This window comes from Eurosta solidaginis, chromosome X (genome assembly GCF_040869045.1).
Source record: "Eurosta solidaginis isolate ZX-2024a chromosome X, ASM4086904v1, whole genome shotgun sequence".
NCBI lineage: Eukaryota > Metazoa > Arthropoda > Insecta > Diptera > Tephritidae > Eurosta > Eurosta solidaginis.
Window position 1 is genome coordinate 177242499 of NC_090324.1, and position 19352 is coordinate 177261850.

The 19352-nt window shown below is 40.4% G+C and overlaps 1 protein-coding gene across 2 annotated transcripts in view; it reads right to left on the reverse strand.

Moving 5' to 3' along the window:
* Nucleotides 1–7731: 7731 nt before the first annotated feature.
* LOC137234581 (cytochrome c oxidase subunit 5B, mitochondrial-like) overlaps nt 7732–19352 on the reverse strand; it is a 676037-nt gene continuing 664416 nt past the window's right edge. Inside the window, exons 1-3 of one of the 2 annotated variants that reach the window (XM_067758043.1) lie at nt 10328–10678; nt 7918–8091; nt 7732–7838 (exon numbers count right to left, since the gene is read on the reverse strand). In XM_067758043.1, coding sequence (XP_067614144.1) covers nt 7732–7838; nt 7918–8091; nt 10328–10433 — 387 coding nt within the window. In that variant the 5' untranslated portion in view covers nt 10434–10678. Of the gene's footprint in view, nt 7839–7917; nt 8092–10327; nt 10679–19352 lie in introns of those variants that run through there. The other variant, XM_067758042.1, reaches the window with a different exon arrangement.

Here is a 19352-nt window from a genome sequence, read left to right on the forward strand (position 1 = left end):
TAAAGCAAAAGGGTTATTGATTGAATATTTTCTCATTAACAAAATATTGGTGGTTTTCGTTTAAACAGCTCAGATTCTACCTAAACTCTATTTTTAGAAACGCGGACCTAAAACTCACTTCATTTTTTCCATAAATGTTTTTCGTTATTTAATTTCTTTTCGAATTTTTGGAATGTGCCTAGGGCCGATGGAATGTGCGATCTGTGGCAGACCGTGGGTCTGCGTTAGGGTTAGGTGCCCTCGCTCGGGGTGAGCGAGTGAATTTTGGGATGGTCTTTTTGAAAATGAAAAAAAAGTTTTGTGGCAGATGTGGGATCTGCGTGAGGGCTTTTCGTGTATCCTCGTTATGGGAGAACGCGTGAGTGGGAAGATTTCTGGTGTCCTCGCTCGGGGTGAGCGAGTGAATTTGTGGGATATTTTCGAAAAAACATAGAATTTTGTGGTAGATGGGGATCTGCATTAGGGTTGGTTGGCCTCGTTTCGGTGAACGAGCGCTGGGGTTTTGGACATCCCTTTTTCTCGACGGAACTCTTCCGTCTTTCTGTGAAGAAAAAGGGGGGGTTGTGGATTCGCGGTAAAAAGTTCGCTTTGAAAAGGAGGGCGATGAACGGAGGGATGGTTATGAGGAGCTATTGGTCTTCTCGCAGTCCATCTCCTCCGTTGGAAGAAGGATCAGTTTGACCAAAGGTCGTCTGACTTGACCCTTCTCGGTTATGAGGTCGACTACACGAACCCGGTTGTCTTCGCCGGGGTGTACGTTGACGACTCGACCTAACCTCCATTCGTTGGGAGATAAGTTGTCCTCTTTGAGAACAGCGAGATCTCCCACTTTTATATTTTCTTTGGGATGCTTCCACTTCACTCGTTTTTGAAGTTCGGATAGATATTCCACCTTCCATCGTTTGCAGAAAGTGTGGTGGAGGGCTTTGAGTTTCTGCCATCGATTGATCATCGAGGCAGAGCTCTCACTGGCATCTGGTTCTGGAGGAGCCAGGAGGTGGCTGCCCGTTAGGAAATGTCCGGGGGTTAGTGGTTCCAGATCCATTGGGTCATTCGACCCTGGACTGAGTGGGCGCGAGTTGAGGCACGCCTCAATCCGGCACAAAAGGGTTTGGAACTCCTCTATGGTGTACTTATGGGGAGACGCGATCTTTTTGAAGTGGCTTTTGAAGCTCTTCACTCCCGCCTCCCACAAGCCGCCCATATGTGGAGCGCCGGCGGGAATAAAATGCCAAGTTAACGCTTGATGGCTATACTTGGAGACTGTTTTATCTCGGCTTTCTGCCAGGAAGGCTTTGAATTCCGATCGTAGAGATCTGGAAGCTCCGACAAAGTTCGTACCGTTGTCGGAGTAGATGTTCTTCGGACATCCTCTTCTCGCGATAAAACGCGAAAAGGCCGCGAGGAAGCATGAGGTGCTAAGGTCACTAGTGGCTTCTAAATGGATGGCCTTCGTGGAGAAACAGACGAAAAGGCATACGTAGCCTTTTGACAGTCGACATCCCCTACCGCGGTAGCTTTTGATGTCGAAAGGCCCCGCAAAGTCTACCCCGGTATTGGTGAACGCGCGGGTAAAAGTAGTCCGTTCGCAGGGAAGGGTACCCATAAGTTGGGACTGTGCCTGCTTTCGATGAATAATGCAGGTTTTGCAATTGTGAATGACGGCTCTGATCATGGTCTTGACATTCGGTATCCAGTATTGGGTTCGGATGAGACGGAGCATGAGCTGGTTCTCGCCATGAAGGGAGTCATGATGAGCCATCACAACTGTAAGGCGAGACAGCCTACAATTGTAAGGCAAGATGATCGGATGACGCTCGTTGTATGACATGTCTTTTGAGGCCCCTAGACGCCCCCCTGTTCTAATAATATCATCTTTGTCGATATATGGGTTGAGTGACAGGATTTCACTCTTCCGATCAATAGGTTCCCTATTTTTTAATTTTAAATATTCTGTACCGTAAAATTGTTTCTGGCAGACTCGTATTAATGCTTGAGTTGTTGCTTTAATCTCATCGGCTGAGATTATGCACGACTTTTCTTGGAACACTGCTTTAGTTTTAGGATGTGTTCTTTTATAGAATCTCCTAACATATAACAGAACCTTCAAAGCCCTGGGTAAATTTGAAAACCGGTCGAGAATATCTACATGATCTACCCTTGTCGTGGCATATGTTTGTGCCCTCTTCTCCTCAACGGACGTTTTATAGTCGGGCTCTTGTGCAGGCCAGTAGGAATTGTCTTCTTGCAGCCAAGAAGGTCCCTGCCACCACAACGAATTGTTGACCAACTCTGATGCAAGTAGTCCTCTGCTTCCTAGATCCGCTGGATTAGATTCCGAGTCCACGTGAAGCCAGTCCTTGCTACCGACCATATCGATGATCTTAGTGATTCGGTGTGCGACGAAGGTTGACCAGGAACAGGGCGGCTTTCTTATCCATGCGAGTACGATGGTTGAATCCGTCCAGAGGTGAACTTTTGCTGGCCCCAAATGAATGTTTCGGAATATTGATTCCATGATTTCTGCGAGCAGCACGGCGCCGCAAAGTTCTAAACGTGGTAGTGAGATGGTTTTCACTGGGGCTACTCGGGTTTTGGCTAGCAAGAGATCTGTGAAAATTTTGTCGTCCCTTTTTACGCGCATGTAGATTGCTGCTGCATATGCCTTTTCCGATGCATCGCAAAAACCATGTATTTCGATGTCGTCCTCGGGCGTAAAATTTACCCATCGCGGTATCCTAATGTTATCTATTTCGTTATAGTGTTGGGTGAAATTTTCCCACCGTTCTAAGGTAGTTGGGGAGACAGGTTCGTCCCACCCGGTGCCCCCTAACCAGATATTCTGCATTAGTATTTTTGCCACTATGACCATTGGTGCAAGCCAGCCTAAAGGGTCGAAAAGTTTGGCTATAGCGGATAGGATTGCGCGTTTGGTGGTGTTCTCGCCATTCCCCAAACCTCCTGCTGTAAAGTAAAACATGTCTGAGTGCGCGTTCCATCGTATTCCGAGTGCCTTCACCGAGCTAGCCTCTTCAAACGCTAGGAAGTCCTCGCTGAGCAAATCCGTTATGGGGATGTCCTGAGGGATTTCCTCACAATTTGATGTCCACTTGCGCAATGGAAAGCCAGCTGAGTGTAATGCTTCGCGAATCTCGTTTCCTGCTCTGATGGTTGACGCTATTGTATGTCCTCCAGATAAAACGTCGTCGACATACATACTTTCGCGTAATATACCCGATGCTATTGGGTGGGTATTTTCTACATCATCAGCCAATTGTAGAAGTGACCGTATCGCGAGGTAGGGGGCGCAGTTTACACCAAAGGTGACAGTCTTTAGTTCGTAAAGACTGATGGGTTCCTTGGGGGATGTTCGATGGACAATTCTTTGAAATTTGGCGTGATTATCGGTCACCCAAATCTGCCTATACATCTTTTCTATGTCGCTATTAAAGACAAAGCGGTACAGTCTCCAACGTAGAATTAAAATAGGCAAGTCTGCTTGGAGTACTGGACCTGGGTGGAGTATGTCGTTTAAACTAATGCCATTTGCCGTCGGACTTGACGCGTTGAAGACGACGCGCACCTTGGTAGTGGTACTTTCCGCCTTTACAACGGCGTGGTGGGGCAGGAAATAATTATCCGAATCGTCGGATGGTATATTATTCTTAATTTTTCTCATATGTCCAATTGTTTCGTATTCTGACAACACCCGAACATACTCTTTTCCTAAATCTTGGTTTTTCAGTAATCGACCCTCATTTCTGAAGAATTGTGAACATGCGCGCTTTAGGGACGGTCCTAATTTAATATTCTCAGGGTAATCCTGCCTGAATGGTAGCGAAACTATATACCTCCCATTTTCATCACGTTTTGTCGTTTCCTTAAATAGTTGTTCACAATACCTTTCTTCTTCATTAAGCATTTTATTTTTGGGAACATTTTCTATCTCCCAGAAAGCTCTTAATTGGTTGTCCAATGCAACCTCGTTATAAAATGACATGATGCTCTTCGTTGGACTCGGTGCTTCGATGCGACCGGTTAGTATCCAACCGAACACTGTCTCTTGGCCAAAAGTGTATTTAGTACATTCTTTTTCAGACCGCTCTGTATAATTTGAGGATATATGTCTCCTCCAAGTATGAGGTCTACGTCTTCGTTGATGTAGAACATCTTGTCTGCCAACACCAAGTCTGGGAATGCCTGCATAGTCATGGCGTTGATATGGCAGGATGGAAGATTCCCAGTGAGTTTGGCTAGGACTAGAACGGGTGTAGTCAGGCTGAAGCAGGCATCCACTGGTGAACGTAATTCAATTTTGGATGCCTCTTTCACCTGAGCTGACACCGCATTTGTGATGCCTGAAACTTGGGCATGCATTTTCCTCGCTGGCAAATTGATTCTGCGTTTCAGTCTTTCAGTTATAAAGGAACATTCAGACCCTGAATCAATTAATGCCCGCGCGGAGAAGTCGGTACCATTATGGTGAATGTGTACGCGAGCAGTTCCTAATAGCACACCTGTGCGGGAATTCGTATGACAGGATGTCACATTTTTGTTCCCGTTTGAACCTGGTTTTTCTGATTCCTGTCTCGCTAATGCCTGTCTAGAAGTAGAGGGCCTATTATCGTAGGAGTGTTGGGGCGGGTTACAGGTGGTGTTTTTCTGTAGGGTATCCGCATGCAGGAGCGTATGGTGACGAGAGTGGCACGTATTGCAGTTGTAGAACTGGTGCATCTGGTCACTGTGTGTCCTGGGGATAGACAATTCAGACAACCATTTGTAGATTTTATGAATTTAATCCTTTCTGGAGGGGTTAACTCGCAAAAGCGTGAACAGTTTCGTAATCTGTGCTCTGCGGACTTGCACATTTTACACATTGCCTTTGACGTCGGTCTGGATACCTTTGTTTGAAAGGCACCAAGTCTTCTCGTAGGGGGTTCTGTTGATTGTCGCGACGCGTTTAGTTTTTGCACTTTCGAAGTGGCATGCCCTGTAAAACCAGACACTGTTTCAAGTGTCAGAAACCGATTAGACAGGAATTTGTCCATATCCTCCCACTTGGATATGTCCATTTTATGGTCTATACTTTGCTCCCAAAGAGCCAGCGTGCTCTCTGGTAACTTGGTTGAGCATAGATAGGTCAGGATTGCATCCCAGTTGGAAGTGTCAATTTTGTGGCATTTGAGGGACGAAATACAATTATTTATATCATTTTGCAGCTTTTTTATTGAACTGCCACACTCACTTTCTACCTTTTTTAAGTTAAATAAAATTTGTAGTTGTGTGTTAACTAAGATACGTTTGTTTTCGTATCTTTCACACAAGTTTTTCCAGGCCATCTCGAAACCTTCATTTGTGAGAGGGCATTTTTTAACGATATCTTTTGCTTCGCCCTGCGTTTTGTTGTTGAGATGGAATAACTTTTCCACCCCTTTCAAGCTGGAATTGTTTATATATATTGCCGTGAACAGGTCGCGAAAATTTGGCCAAGACAGGTAATCCCCTTTAAAAACTTCCGTGTCGCAAGCAGGGAGGCGAATTTTATGCGCATGAGGTTCTTGCTCAGGGTTGTCGTTCTTTTCATCCTTCTTGTATTTTTCTGCCTCAGCAGATATAGACGCTGAACATCGCACGTAGATTGCGTATGCTGCCTTTTGCTTCTTTCTGATCGCCATAACGTCATCCGCTGACACCTCATCAGATCCCAATAGCGAATCAAACGCAGACTTTACCTTCTTCCAAAAGAGCCGCAACTCTTCCTGCTGTATTGCAAGGGTGTGTTTACTATGGTCGCTCTCCGGAATAAGGCTGTAATCTTTATCAAACTCTGCGATTGATTCTGCTAAACGGATGTAGGTTTCCATTGTTTTATTTACGTTTATTAACGAGAAAATTGCCGAATAGAGAAATAGAACGCTTTAGAGTAAAAAATACCTGCCCAGTAAATAAGCACTATTGAAACTCGACGCTTTATTATTTATTTTTATATTGCAGACTTTTTGTCTCGGTAGCGGCAACACCAGAGGTTTATTTTACAGACTTTTGTCCCAACAGCGAAAACAAGAAGGGTTTATTTTTGGACTTTTGTCCCAACAGCGACAACAAGAAGGGTTTATTTTTGGACTTTTCCGTATCAGTAGCAAAACAAAAAAGGGGACCACTCGCCACCTCCACAGTTAAATGGGTGTATTGTGAACAAATGAAAAGTGTGTGCGGTATTGCTAATGAAAATCGAAAATACCCGGAAGAAAGTGAAGAAAGAAATAAATGTTTTACAGGAAGTGAGCGCCTGATTAATTAAATTGAAATTAATGTGTTTGTGATGTGCAAACAACAACAACAAAGACTTATTCGGTATCGTGCGGAAAGTGAGGTTAGGTTAACCTCTTCCTTGTGTTGAGTCTGGAAAACCTTACCACTGGTGGGGGGATAAACCAGATAATCACAAGGATCGAACTAAAAATTAACAAACCAAGTGATTGAATTTTTGAAATTGGAAAGAAAAAAAAGGTGCTCACTAAATAACTTCACTTTTTTACACTCCTTTTCGATTAAATTTTTCGCGCACGACACGGGTATTTATCTTTATTTGTCACTAATAATCACTTAAACGAAAAAAAAAAAGTGGCAAGAAATATAACACTTACTTCTTATTTTTGCTGGAGGTATTGATGTGATGGCTGTGGCTCCGGTGGCTGCTAATGTCGTGTATAGTATAAACTTCCAGCTTTGGTTCTGCTGGGATATGCTGTGGCAAATAAAACTTTTGATGATTTTTATGTTTGTGGCAATTCGTGCAAAATTTTGTAATAGGCAAAATCCTTCGGCAAAAGTTTATGAGTTGGATAAATTGAGCTGTGCAGGTAGATTCTCTGGTGCAGTGGACTGTAATTTTAGGCTTTTAGTTCCTTTTTTCGGTGAGTAAGGACCAATGTTCGGCCTGAGTGCGTCGTAAACCGGCAGTGGGTAGGCGCACAAGGGTCGATCTTGGAGTGGATGGTTCGCTCAAAAGAAATAAATAAGTACACAAAGAGGAATTCCTCGTTATAAAATAATATTTAATTTGAGTGTGCGGAAATGTAAAAGAGGATACAATATTACCTTTGTGTATAACTTGACGATGGTGATCCTGTGTCAATCGAAAAAGAGGCCGGTTATCCCGTTGAGGACAACCGCTAAGCCGCGAAAAAGTCCTCTGGTATTAAGGAGGGGAAAAAAGCCACACACACAACGACCCCCACATATACGTGCATGGGTGCTGACAACCTGCACACACACGTGCATGTGTATGAAACGCATGCATGTGCATGCATGCACACAAATGCGGCGTTAGTGTGGGTGGCTGGAAATATTATTCAAACGATAGGGAGGGGTGCCGTCAATCAGATAAAAGTTAGGCATTTGGCCTAAACAAACTTAATTATATTCCGCGTGTCATCTGTGGGAAGTTGGATGAGTGAAATCTGCTCCCTCAGCTTCTCCATGTTGTCGTTTTGTCGAAACCCCCTCTATGTCCAAAAATGCGCATAGCGTTACCTCCCCGCACTAAACTGAATGTAGCTCTCGACAAATGCACGTTTTCTATTCCATTTTTTGCTTACTTGTAAGCAATTATATTCGTTTTGTATTTACTAAATATCTCACCATGTTTTCATTTGTTGGTTTTGGGAATTTATTGGGTTACTTTTTTCTTAATAAAAAGATATTTGCATTTATTTAAAAGTAATAAGTTTAGACAGCAGCTTTCTCAACCAATGTGAACCAATGACCGCATTCGCTGCGTTTTAATGTACTTTTTTGCAGCCACATCCATTGCACATAAGTTTGATCTTCTTCGCCTGGAAATAATATAAAATAATTGTTTAGTATGTTAAAAAAATTGTTTTTGTTCGCTTGTGCTATTTATTCTTCACTCACATATGCAACCAACAATACGTGCATCAAATGCGGATGGTATCAGATTGGGGTTTTCTTTGGTGCCTGCGCCACGTTTGAACACTTTTATGTCGAAGGGATTATCGTTGCCGGTAGCTTTGGCTAAAACTTCACGCCTTTCAATACCGGTTGCGTGCTCCAGAGGATCGTTCATCACTGAAATTGGAATTCAAAATATTTAAATTAGTTATTTATAACGGTTTAAAGAACATATTATTGATCACTAATAACTGCCTGCTTCACAAAAACTGACTACAATTGGGACATCAAGTCTTACCCAACCTCCTTCTCCCAACTTACTGGAGATCTCCCCTTCCTCTTCATAAATTACGGATACTGATGGAAACACTTTCTTGATCAGATCGTTTTCATCCATTCTCTTAACATCACATTGGGCTTCGGTGAACTATGTTCGAATAAGCCTAAAGCACATCATTAAACCCTTTTCGATAACCTTTCTGTAGAATACTTGGAAGCCGTTTGATTTTTGTTCTTCGTAGAATTTAACTTTTAACTTGCGTCCTTGGCACAAAGTAGCACTTTATCAATGCAATAGATTTTTGGGATGAGACTGGATTTATATACCGACAATGTGAAAAAAAAATACTGAAAAACGTATTTTCATTAACTTTAAAAAAGGAAAGTGGAACGAATACAAATCCTTTACAGACAACCGCTTTGGTGCCCTCCCAATCCCGACTGATGCTCGCCAAGGGGAGCGCGCTTTCCGCAAGGTCGACCTTGGCGATAAAGTACTTTCGGATGCCAAAAAATGCGCGAGCGCTTTCTGCCGACAATATATAATGCATTCTACGGTCGAAAAAGATAGACGAAGGGCCAACAGACACGCACATAAACATAAATTCAGCGCGTCACCAATGACTATCACCGCCAAAGAGGTTGAGGATGCCAAGATGCCAACCAACCAAAGCAGTGGGCCCAGAAGGCATAGCCATGCCGATGCCTAAAAGCCTAGGGAAAGAGGATTTCAAATATTTAGCACATGTCTTCAACCTGCCTATTTCCACCTTTGTCATACCCGAAAAATAGAAAATGGCGAAGGTGATCCCGCTACTAAAGCCTGGGAAACCAGCTAAAATAGGAGTCATATCGCCCTATACCTCTCTATCGCCAGTAGCCAAGACGCCTGAAGCCATTTTGCTCCCCTACTCAAAGCAAATTTGCAGCTAGCCTGTCATCAGTATGGCTTCAGAAAACTCCATAGCACGACCACCACCGCGCTAAATGCAAATTATCTGGGTGGTCGGCAGGCATCGGTGCAATTATGAAACATCGAAACCAAGAAGAATTAAACAGGGGGAGCCACAGATCAGGATCTACAAATCCAGAGCCGTAATAAAATCGTTAAATCCCTTGCTGGCAGTACTTGGGGAAAAGACAAAGAAACGCTCATTACCACATACATAGCAATTGGCCAGCCGATTGCATGCTACGCGTCCCCTATATGGTCGCCAAGCCTAAAAATTACCCACTGGAAGAAGCTACAGGCCTGCCAAAATACTGCTCTACATAATGAGGCGAGAATACTCCCCATCAGGGAGAGAAATGAGATGCTAACCAAACAGTTCCTGTTGAATAACCAGAAACCTGGGCATCCCATCATACATCTGATTGCTGACCCACACCGCCTAGGAGCTTAAGGAGTAATCTCCGTAAGCATTATGAGGAAATACGGCACCTGAGAACTCAGCCGTATGGAGCAAAAAAACACAAGCAGGTCCTCAGTGAACTCCACAAAATATCTAAAGAGGTATCAAACGACGCGTCTTGACATCAGTATTATTAATTGGAAGGCGGAACATAAAAATTTTAACTCGTTCAAAAGATATTAATGAAAAACCGAAAAATTACCAGCGGGTCCCTCCGAAGCCGGGGTGGGATCCATCGTATTTTTGCGCAGAACACCTCTGCGTTGGCGGCCTTCGGCCGCGCTTATAAAAAATTACCCTGGGTGGGTCCAATACCGGTTTGGAGACCAAAACTATATCCGCGCAAAACACTTATGTTCACAATTTTTTTTGTGGGTACACAACATTACAACAATCACATGAAAATCGCCCATTTCAACTGCAAATATCTCAGAACTGAGATACAATTTTTATTTTCCGCCTTCGGATTATTATTTTCGAGATTAATACGCGTCTTTTGACACCTTTCTCGATATTTTTGGTAGCGTATTAGCAGTCGACCCCTCAACTAGACTTTTACCCCGTTGCAAGGATCTGCTGGGAGGATGACAATTTGTGGGAGGGACTCAACAAATTAAATGGACTCAACAAATGAAATGAAGCCGGACAGAACCGGCTGCCTTGGGAAGCGTTTATAAATTAATATACATATTGTTTTCCAGTTACTATTAACACATATTCACCTGTGGAATTGATTTTAACATGGGTGCACTCCATTGCCCCAACTACACGCGGAAAATTTGCCTTTTCTTTAAAAGCAGCCTCTGTTTCCAAGCGCTCCTGTTCCATTTGAGGAAATTTCACAAAATCTGGTCGCAAGGATGCTAGATGGTAGGAAACTAGCGTAATTGCACGTGAGGCACTTGCTTTTAAAACTCCGGAAAGGTCTGCCACAATTTGCTGAAAGATCCTGAAGCATAGAACCGAAGTGCGATGAAAAACACTTGATGTGGCAGTATTGCGTTGTTGCTGTAAACGAAGAAGTATTTTAGGGCAACATTTATAAAATATGATGTAAACTTACCGTGCTCCAAGATAAATTTTGTCTTTTATTAAAGGAAAAACAAACCAAGCAGCATCTTTGCACATACGAAATCGTTCGCGAAAGTCAACATCGTCATAATAAAGAAAAAAGTCAGGACGCTCTTTAATTTTTCTTTTTCGTCGAAGCACGATTACCTGCAGAGCTTCAAAGTCGCAATCACTTTCACCAGAGTCTCGAAGATCCATTAAATTTTTTACAATTTTTCCACCGAGAATACAAATAAAATAAGCCACTTCAGAGAAATTGCAGATGTCAACAACAGCGGGGTTGCTATATTTGCATAATGAAATAAGTATCAAAACTACAATTTAATTCGACTCAAAATTTGTACTACAGCAACACTGTTGAAAGTCGAGAATAAGCCAGCTGGCAGGTAGGCTTATCTGTGACTTAGCTAAGCATTGGTGGTGAAACAGAAAAATTAAAAAATATGACTTAACTAAGTTAAGTCGAGTTGGTGAAACCGGGCCATAAGGTCTACCTGCGCCCAGCTAAAGTGAACCAACCTTGGGTATAAATACGCGCCTGAGCAGGTAAGAAGGAAGCGAATTTAGTACGGTCACTTTTGTTGTTGGAATTTGTTAATAAAACCAAATTTTTCGGTTGCAAGCTGCATAATATACCTGTAACTCATTTCCATAATTTAAGTATATAAAGAAATGTTTACTACACCGCTCAAAATCAGTCCTTTTTTGGAGTCTATAGAATTACCAAATGAAGCATGCAACAAAGAAGACGAAGACTTGAAAGAAAAAATTGGCTTCCTCTACATCCCAATACAAAGAAAATGGCAAGCATGAAAGCTGGCTAGCTGGTAAAAGTTTTTTGGACGAAGAAATGCCTAGCACATCAAACAATCGAACTAGAGGAAGACCAACAAAACCCATGTTGGACCTACACAAGGAAAAGGAAGCTGCCAGATTATACTAGAACTATCGCCACGATTCATCTTTCAGTAGCATTGGCTATTTAATATATAAAGGACGAAGAAAACACGAAGTCTCATATCATAGGAGCAGTTGCGTTAGCAAGTTCAGTGCGATTGAGAAGGATCAAAAACAGCATTCCCACACCCCCAAATGCGCTACCTAGGAGATGCACTCCTGAAGAGTCTTTGGCGCTGTTTATAGATCTCGGGTTATTGAAGGTTAAATATAATATATTGCGTGAGTCATTATTGCAACATAATGCCTATCTTTTCCCTGGAGACAAACAAACCACTCAAGCCAAGAAAGAAGCAGTTCCTCCAAGAGCCAAAGTATCAGCTGAAGTTGAGCTCCAAAACTTAATGGATCATATGTCTATGCGACTCTTGAAAAGTTTTTCTGAAATCACTGCCAAAAGCCTAACATTGATAAATATTTGTGGTTGTGATGGATAATCAGGACAAAGCGCATAAAAACAAATAATAAATGTAGATAGAACAATTACAGATGGTAATATGTTTATGGATTCTATTGTTCCCCTCCGTTTAAAGGATGAAGCTTCAGAATATTGGAAAAATCCACGGCCGTCATCAGTTAAATTGTGCCGCCCGATATTATTTAAATATGAGAAGGAGTATTCGGAACTCATAAAAGCTACAATAAGTGATATAAAAAATCAAATCGCAAAATTTGAACCAACAATAATTGAAATCGAAGACGGGAATATTGTTACCATAAAGCATGATTTTCTTCTAACAATGGTCGATGGAAAAGTTTTAAACTTACTAAAAAACACATCATCTACATTGAATTTGGAACACTTGTTCCGAACAGCTAACAAATGAAATACAAAGAATTCAAAATAAAATAATAAAAAACATTTTAAATCTGCCGCTAAGGACAGCAAGTGAACTGCTATACCAAGAGAGGCTTGATGTACGCAAGAACTCCATCCTTCAAACCTTAATATTATTTTATAAAATTAAAAATAACTTAATAAAGCATAATTTAAACATTCCAGAAGAATCAACCTCAGAATATACACTTAGAGTTAGAATAAATATGAAACCACGTATCTTTCGAGCGGAAAGATGTGCAAAATCACTAAGACATTATGGTGTTAAACTTTTCAACAAACTTCCAGTTGAAGTTAAAAATGCAAGAAATGTGCAATGCTTTAAATTCGAGGTCAAACGGCTACTTCTTACAAATTTTGATCTTAATATCTAGATGCAAAGTACGTTCTACACTATATTTTTAATTATACTCATATAATATTAAATTATTAAGCTAAATTTAAGTATTAATTCAATTTTAATTATTATTATTTACTTACTGTTGTCTTTCATTGTAACCTCTCATAACAATTGATAACAAATAGAGTAAAATAGAAATAAGCTATTTTCTCTCGCAAAAACGTCGCTTTTTTTGAGAAATCTTCTAATAACTTTAAACTTTGTTGTCAATAAAGAAAAAAAATGCCCAATCTGTAAGAAGAGTCAAAAAGACTTTGAAAATCTTGATGATTCAATTATTGACGAAATAAATTATAAGTATGGAATATCTCCTTTGCATGCGAGGATAATGTGCATGGAACTCGTTTTGAAACTGGCTTATACACTACCACAACAAGAAGGAGTTTTCGACGACAATGCGACGTCTAAGGAAAAACAAAACATTAGAAAAAAATAATTCAAGATGCATCTATAAAGAGCTTGGCCTCAGAGTATGGATACGGCAACACATATAATGGAAAATCCTCAAGAAGATTTTTTGAATACGATGAAATAACTGCTCGCATTACTCGATAGAGTCGATAGAGATATTTTCAAACGCTTGGGAGTAAATTTAAATATTTTAAATTGCCATGAAAAAGTTAATGGACCTAAATTTGAAAAAGATGCATCGAAAACTGCGAGCTGCTGCTTCAAAAGTATTCTGAGAAAAAGCAAACACCAACGGTACATAAAACTTTGGCCCATGGAAAAGATTTAATAGAATACCAGTGTTTACCATTAGGAGAATTGTCTGAATTAGTTCAAGAATCTAAAAACAAGGACTACAAAAGATACAGAAGTACTAACGCTTGCAAAATCTCACGAGTTAGACAAAACGAGGACCTTTTCAACATGTTGGCCATCTCTCCTGTTCCAGTCATATCATCCATGAGGCATGTAAGATCATAAAAAGATCTTACAGACACCTTCAGCTCAGAAATGGTTTCCTTGTTAGATATATTTTCAAGTGACGAAGACTATGTTAAGATTAAATAAATGATCCACTTTTTTCTATCACAACAAAAAAGTTATTTAGTACTTAGTTTTGTTATATTATTGAGTGCAAAGTGTGAAATACTTAAAAATATTTTAATTACACCAAGTTCCTAGTGCGCGCCTCAAACCGAAGTTCAAGCCTGTTTGCTAAATCGTATGGCCAGCTAAAGCTTTTTTTAATTGAGTAGTGGGCGGCGAAAAGTGTATCGCGAACGTTAAAACCAAACAAATCTGGTTTGCCACCTAGCACCCGATCCGGACCATTGCAGCAGAAATGAACTAAACTACAACGTGTGTTGCAACAGCTAAAAACCTGGGCACACCCTGCTGGAAAGCACCACTGGGCACGGCAATTTTTGCTACATACCGCCCGGCAACAACCACCACGCACAACATTTTTTAATTTGGTGGCGCACACTACAACAAATACCACTACAGCACTTTTTATTGGCAACGTACGGCCGCAACAACCACAACAGCCTCTGGTTTTTTTTCTGATTGGCGACATACCGCCCGACAATCCCCACACCATCTTTCTCATATTCTCGAAACACCGCCAATCTGCAACTATATTATATTGGCGCCATACCGCTCGGCGACAACAACACCATTTTTGTTAGATTGGCGGCGTAACGCCCAACCGCCACCTGTACACATTTGAATCTCGGCGACGTACCGTCCAACAACACGTATATGCATCTTAAATAACCATTAGCACTACACTATCATTTTGTTTGCCGTCGCTCACCACAACAAAAACAACCACAGAACTATCTACAAGAACTTCGTAACTTTGCAAATAAAATTTTTACCAGCGGCGTTGAGCCGCAACAACAACAGCCACGACACCACATACAACAAAAATAAGAAAATATATATACAAGCTAAGTTTGGCAAAGTGGAAAACAGGAGCAAATACACTAAAGGAAGACACCACCAACAACCACAACACATTTTTGGCGACAGATTTGGTGCATTTTTGGGCCGACGCATTTAATCCTGATCCATAAACTACGATCAACGCAGGCAGAGGGAGGAGCTGCTCGGGAGTTATATGTGTTTGGATATACTATTATTTTTGTATATTTTTTATATTATTATATTTTTATTTAAGTACTATAATAGTGATAGGAAACGGGCAAAACGGGGGGGGGGGGGGGCATTCTATTCCCGGGACTAAACATCTTTTGTTCAAATATAAAATTCTGAGTTTCACGCACCATACTTTATAAGTTTATAAGTTAATGGTGGAACTTTTGCCTCCATCCTTTTTTCTTTTCGTTTCTACATTCTCTGGTTTTTTCTTTTTTTTTTTTTAAATTTTGTCTACTTCGGTTTGACATTCAATTTTTCTTGGTCGTTTGATACCTTTCTTTATAATATACATATTTTTTTTGCACGCGTTTTCGTCTACCTATGGTAATACCAGCTCAAAATTTTCGAATTTTTAATTTTTGCTTTTTATCTTTTTTTACACTTATATTTTTCATGATTTATGACCAATTACAACGTACCATACCTTTCTATTACCCTCACACCCCGGGATTTGCTTCAGCACTTATAATAATTTTTCCCCGGCTAATATAATTTTTTTTTATATTGTTACATTTAATCATCGCGCTGGTAGATTTGATACTACCAAAGCACTCATTACTAAAGACCACTGGTGAGTGATCTTGAATGAGTGATTGAGGGTGGCTACTGTGAGCGTATGTATGCATGTTTTTGTTTTTGAATCTTGCTGTTTCAGCAAATTCAGCACATCCACTCAACTGCACCGGCGCCGTTGGAGTACGAGTATATGGGTGAGTGAAATTTGAGCACAATATTTTTGCTAATACACATATTTGAATATATGTATATATATTAGCATATGATGCCTGATCTTCTTGAGAAAATAGAAGAAGGAAACCTAAACGTAAGGAATATAAATACATACCTAACTACAAACATACACACATTTTGTTTATAATATGCCAAACTGGTTTTTTTGCTTTATTTCGATGACCTAATTTTGCTTAGTACAAAATTGATTGTATGTTTACTTGAGCGGTTGAGATAGGTCAGGGATTAGGGCTTTTGAATATTTTTTTTTGTTTACACCCACACTATACTTCATTTGATTTCCGAATCGTTTGACTTTAAGATATGGGCTGGTAGGATAGCACATGAGGGTGGCTCATAAAATTAATTTTTTTTTTAGAAATAAGCAAGGGGAGAGCCTTCTGTTTTACTGATGTTTTCTTTCTCCTTTTACAAAAAATTGTATTTAATCAAATTGAATTGAAATATTATATTATTATTTTACGTTGTTTCTTTTAAAAATTAATTTGAAGCGGTTTTTTTAGTTATAGCTTTAGGTTACATTAGATAGATTAGATACCTTTAGAGTGGTAAGGAAATTATAACTGGCTTTAGACAACATTTGTAGCATATATGTATGAATAGCATTTAACCTTCGTTTGTTTGAATTCTTTTGGGTATTGCGTACATTTCCCTAAGGGTGAATATCTACGTATTTGTAACTATGTAATTGCTTTGATGAAGTTAAAATTTTGTATAATTTGTAAGGAGACTGGATGATGAGATAAATACTAGGGTATTTCTGGCACAGCCTTTTCATACTTTATTTTATTTTTGAAGAATTGTAAATAAAAATGTTTGGATGAAAATATTGTCTTGAAATATGCAGGGCTAAATCCATATTTTTGGTGTTGGTGCTTCGCTTGTGCGTGGCAAAGTAAGGTGAAGGTGAGTGATAGAGAAATGACTTATTGATTGACGGACGGACCAAGGTCAGGTTTGGGGGCACTGTAAGGTAAACAGGAGTCAGCACAGTGCCCACGGAGCAGTGCAAGTTGCAATGCATAGGGAGGGTAGACTCCACCTGACAATCAGTTTCTCCAACCCTTCTGTAATTTCAGACTTGTTTTGGGATTCAAGGGGTTGTGTAGCGCAATATATAGCTTCTCCAACCCAATTGTCAACCTCACCTTCGAGCGGCGAATCCCGTTTCACTAACAGACGAGGCTCTGGCGACCCCAAGCTCCTCATGGAACTTGGGGGTGGGGAGGGAGGGATGGCCTGAAGGTTTAATGTGGCCATATAAATCGTTCCCGAGATGGTCGGGCCAGCACCTTAATGGTGCTGTGTTACCGGAGCGTATCGGATCTGTATCCGACAAAGGACCATCACATCGATAACACTCCCCAAAGCCTTCGGGGAGTAACCTAATCGCTACAACAACAACAACAACTCCACCTGACAGGACAGGCCTCCAGCTTTTTCTGCCCCTTATGCTTTCCCCCTTCTATCTTTGCTCCTCACGTCTATTTATATCTTTTTCAGCTTTTTCTTTCCCTTTTTTCATCATGCAGGTATGAATCCCTATCTTGTTCATGTGGCTGCGGGTGAGGTCGGTGGTGCAATACTCCTCCCAAGACGACGAGCTAGCCTGGGCCCGCAAGCATCCCTGCTTGCCGCCGCTCCTCACCCCCGAAAGAGTCAGCCACGTAAAAATTTATTATAAATAGTACAGTTATTTCATTTAGTAATTATAATCATATAATTTTCGTTTTTACATTTCTTAAAATTTATAAAATTTTAAGATGGGTTTTGAAGCACCCTTTATGTATATATTAAAGCTAAGGCTTTGGCTATCAGAAGAGTAATAAATTTTTACAGAAATCAATAAAATTGGTAAAGCGGTTATTAAAATAAAACTGCTCATAAGTGGGCAATGCTCAAAAATTTATTAGTTGTTCATCTTTGGCTCAAATTCAATAATATTGAACAACTTTAATAGTTTTTCTTAGTTAACTATTAATAAAATATTTGGTTTTTGGATTTTTCAATAATATGTAAGTAAATTTATGCAATGTTTATATACTTTTTTTTTTTTTTTATAGCGTACACATTTCACTTTTATAAGAGTATAACATCTTAAAAGAAGTAATGCGTCCATCAAGTTTGGTGGAGATTGATAACCTTGCTACAAAGACAAAACTTTTAATCATAAGTGGGTAGAGCCACACTCTTTCATACAATTCACGAGTTTATCTGATTTCAAGTTCAAATACATCCTCATAAAAAAATTTCAAAGTTTTTCCTTCAGTTTTTAACAAATTTTTTTTTTTTTGTATTTTTCTACAATTTTTCAAATTTGACGAATTATTGTGAAGCACCCTGTTACTCTGGCACCCTGTATTTTAAATTGTACAAAGCCTAATAATTAGCTTTCAGGTGCAGTACAAATCTTTAAAATATCTTCATTAGTTCAAAAGTTATGATTTTTGCAAAGAAAAAACTCAAAAGGCGCCATAGTGCGACGGCGGTGTAGTCGCCACATCTGTCGTATTATTTATACACATGTCCTTATGAGCGTCGCTATTTTCGGCGCGACAGAGCAGCACGATAATCAATCATGACAGCTGTTCTAGCCAGATTAAACCTAATTCTATTTTTGGGAAGCGACAGTGAGTGGCGTTCATTTTATTTTGTCAATAAAAACTAAAATTGAAGTAACAGACAATAAAAGCTAAAATCATTATTTTGGGCGTTTTTTAAACATAATTAATTTTTTTTCAAAATTTTTCGCTACTATTTGCTGTAATTTATATTGGTAGCTGCCGCTTTCAAAGTAATCAAGAAGCCTATGCTTGGCTACGGTTGTCGTCAAGCTTTGCTTTATTGTGGTTGTGGTCTGTAGACGCCGTGTTGAATGTGATCAGCCCTACTGGTTGTGTTTTCGTTGGCTTTGCTAGTGTGAGAGTGTTGGCTTCCGCTGAGGTTATTCCCGCCGTCTCGATAGTTGTTGCTGTTGTATTAACAGTGCTTCGCCCCATTCAATGGGCGCGACCACTCACAAATTGTCATCAAAATCCTCTAGCGGGAGTCCAAAGAAACTGGCTGTTTCAACAGGGGCGGACCATAGGGAGATGGGTGTTAGAGGCATAGGCTCCACTTTGCAATTGAAAAGATGGTTGGTGTCATGTGGGGGACACATTGCATGCAGGACATACATTAGGTATGTCGGGGTTGATTCTGGACAAGTAGGAGTTTAACCTGTTTCAGTATCCAGAACGAAGTTGGGCCAGGGTGACTCATGTTTCCCTTGGTAGTGTGCTTTCTTCTTTTGCAAGGGTGGGATATTGCATGCTAATAACGGGGTTCACCAGTCGCGTCCTGACAAAGGCGTTTACCGATTCTGTGTGGATTTGGCTAAGGGCCTGCTAGTGCTTTAGGAGATGCTACGTTAATCCCCGTGGAGGCGGTGCTAAATCAAGCAGTTGTTTGCTAGGATGTCCTGGTTTGTGACAATTAAGCAAGATATTTTTGTTCAGCATTTCATAGTGCTCTTTAATATTGAGCTCTTTGGCCTCACTATGTAGATGATGTTCGGGAGTCATAAGGAGACATCCGGTGGCAGTTCTGATTGCAGCAATTTGGCAGGCCTGTAGCCTTT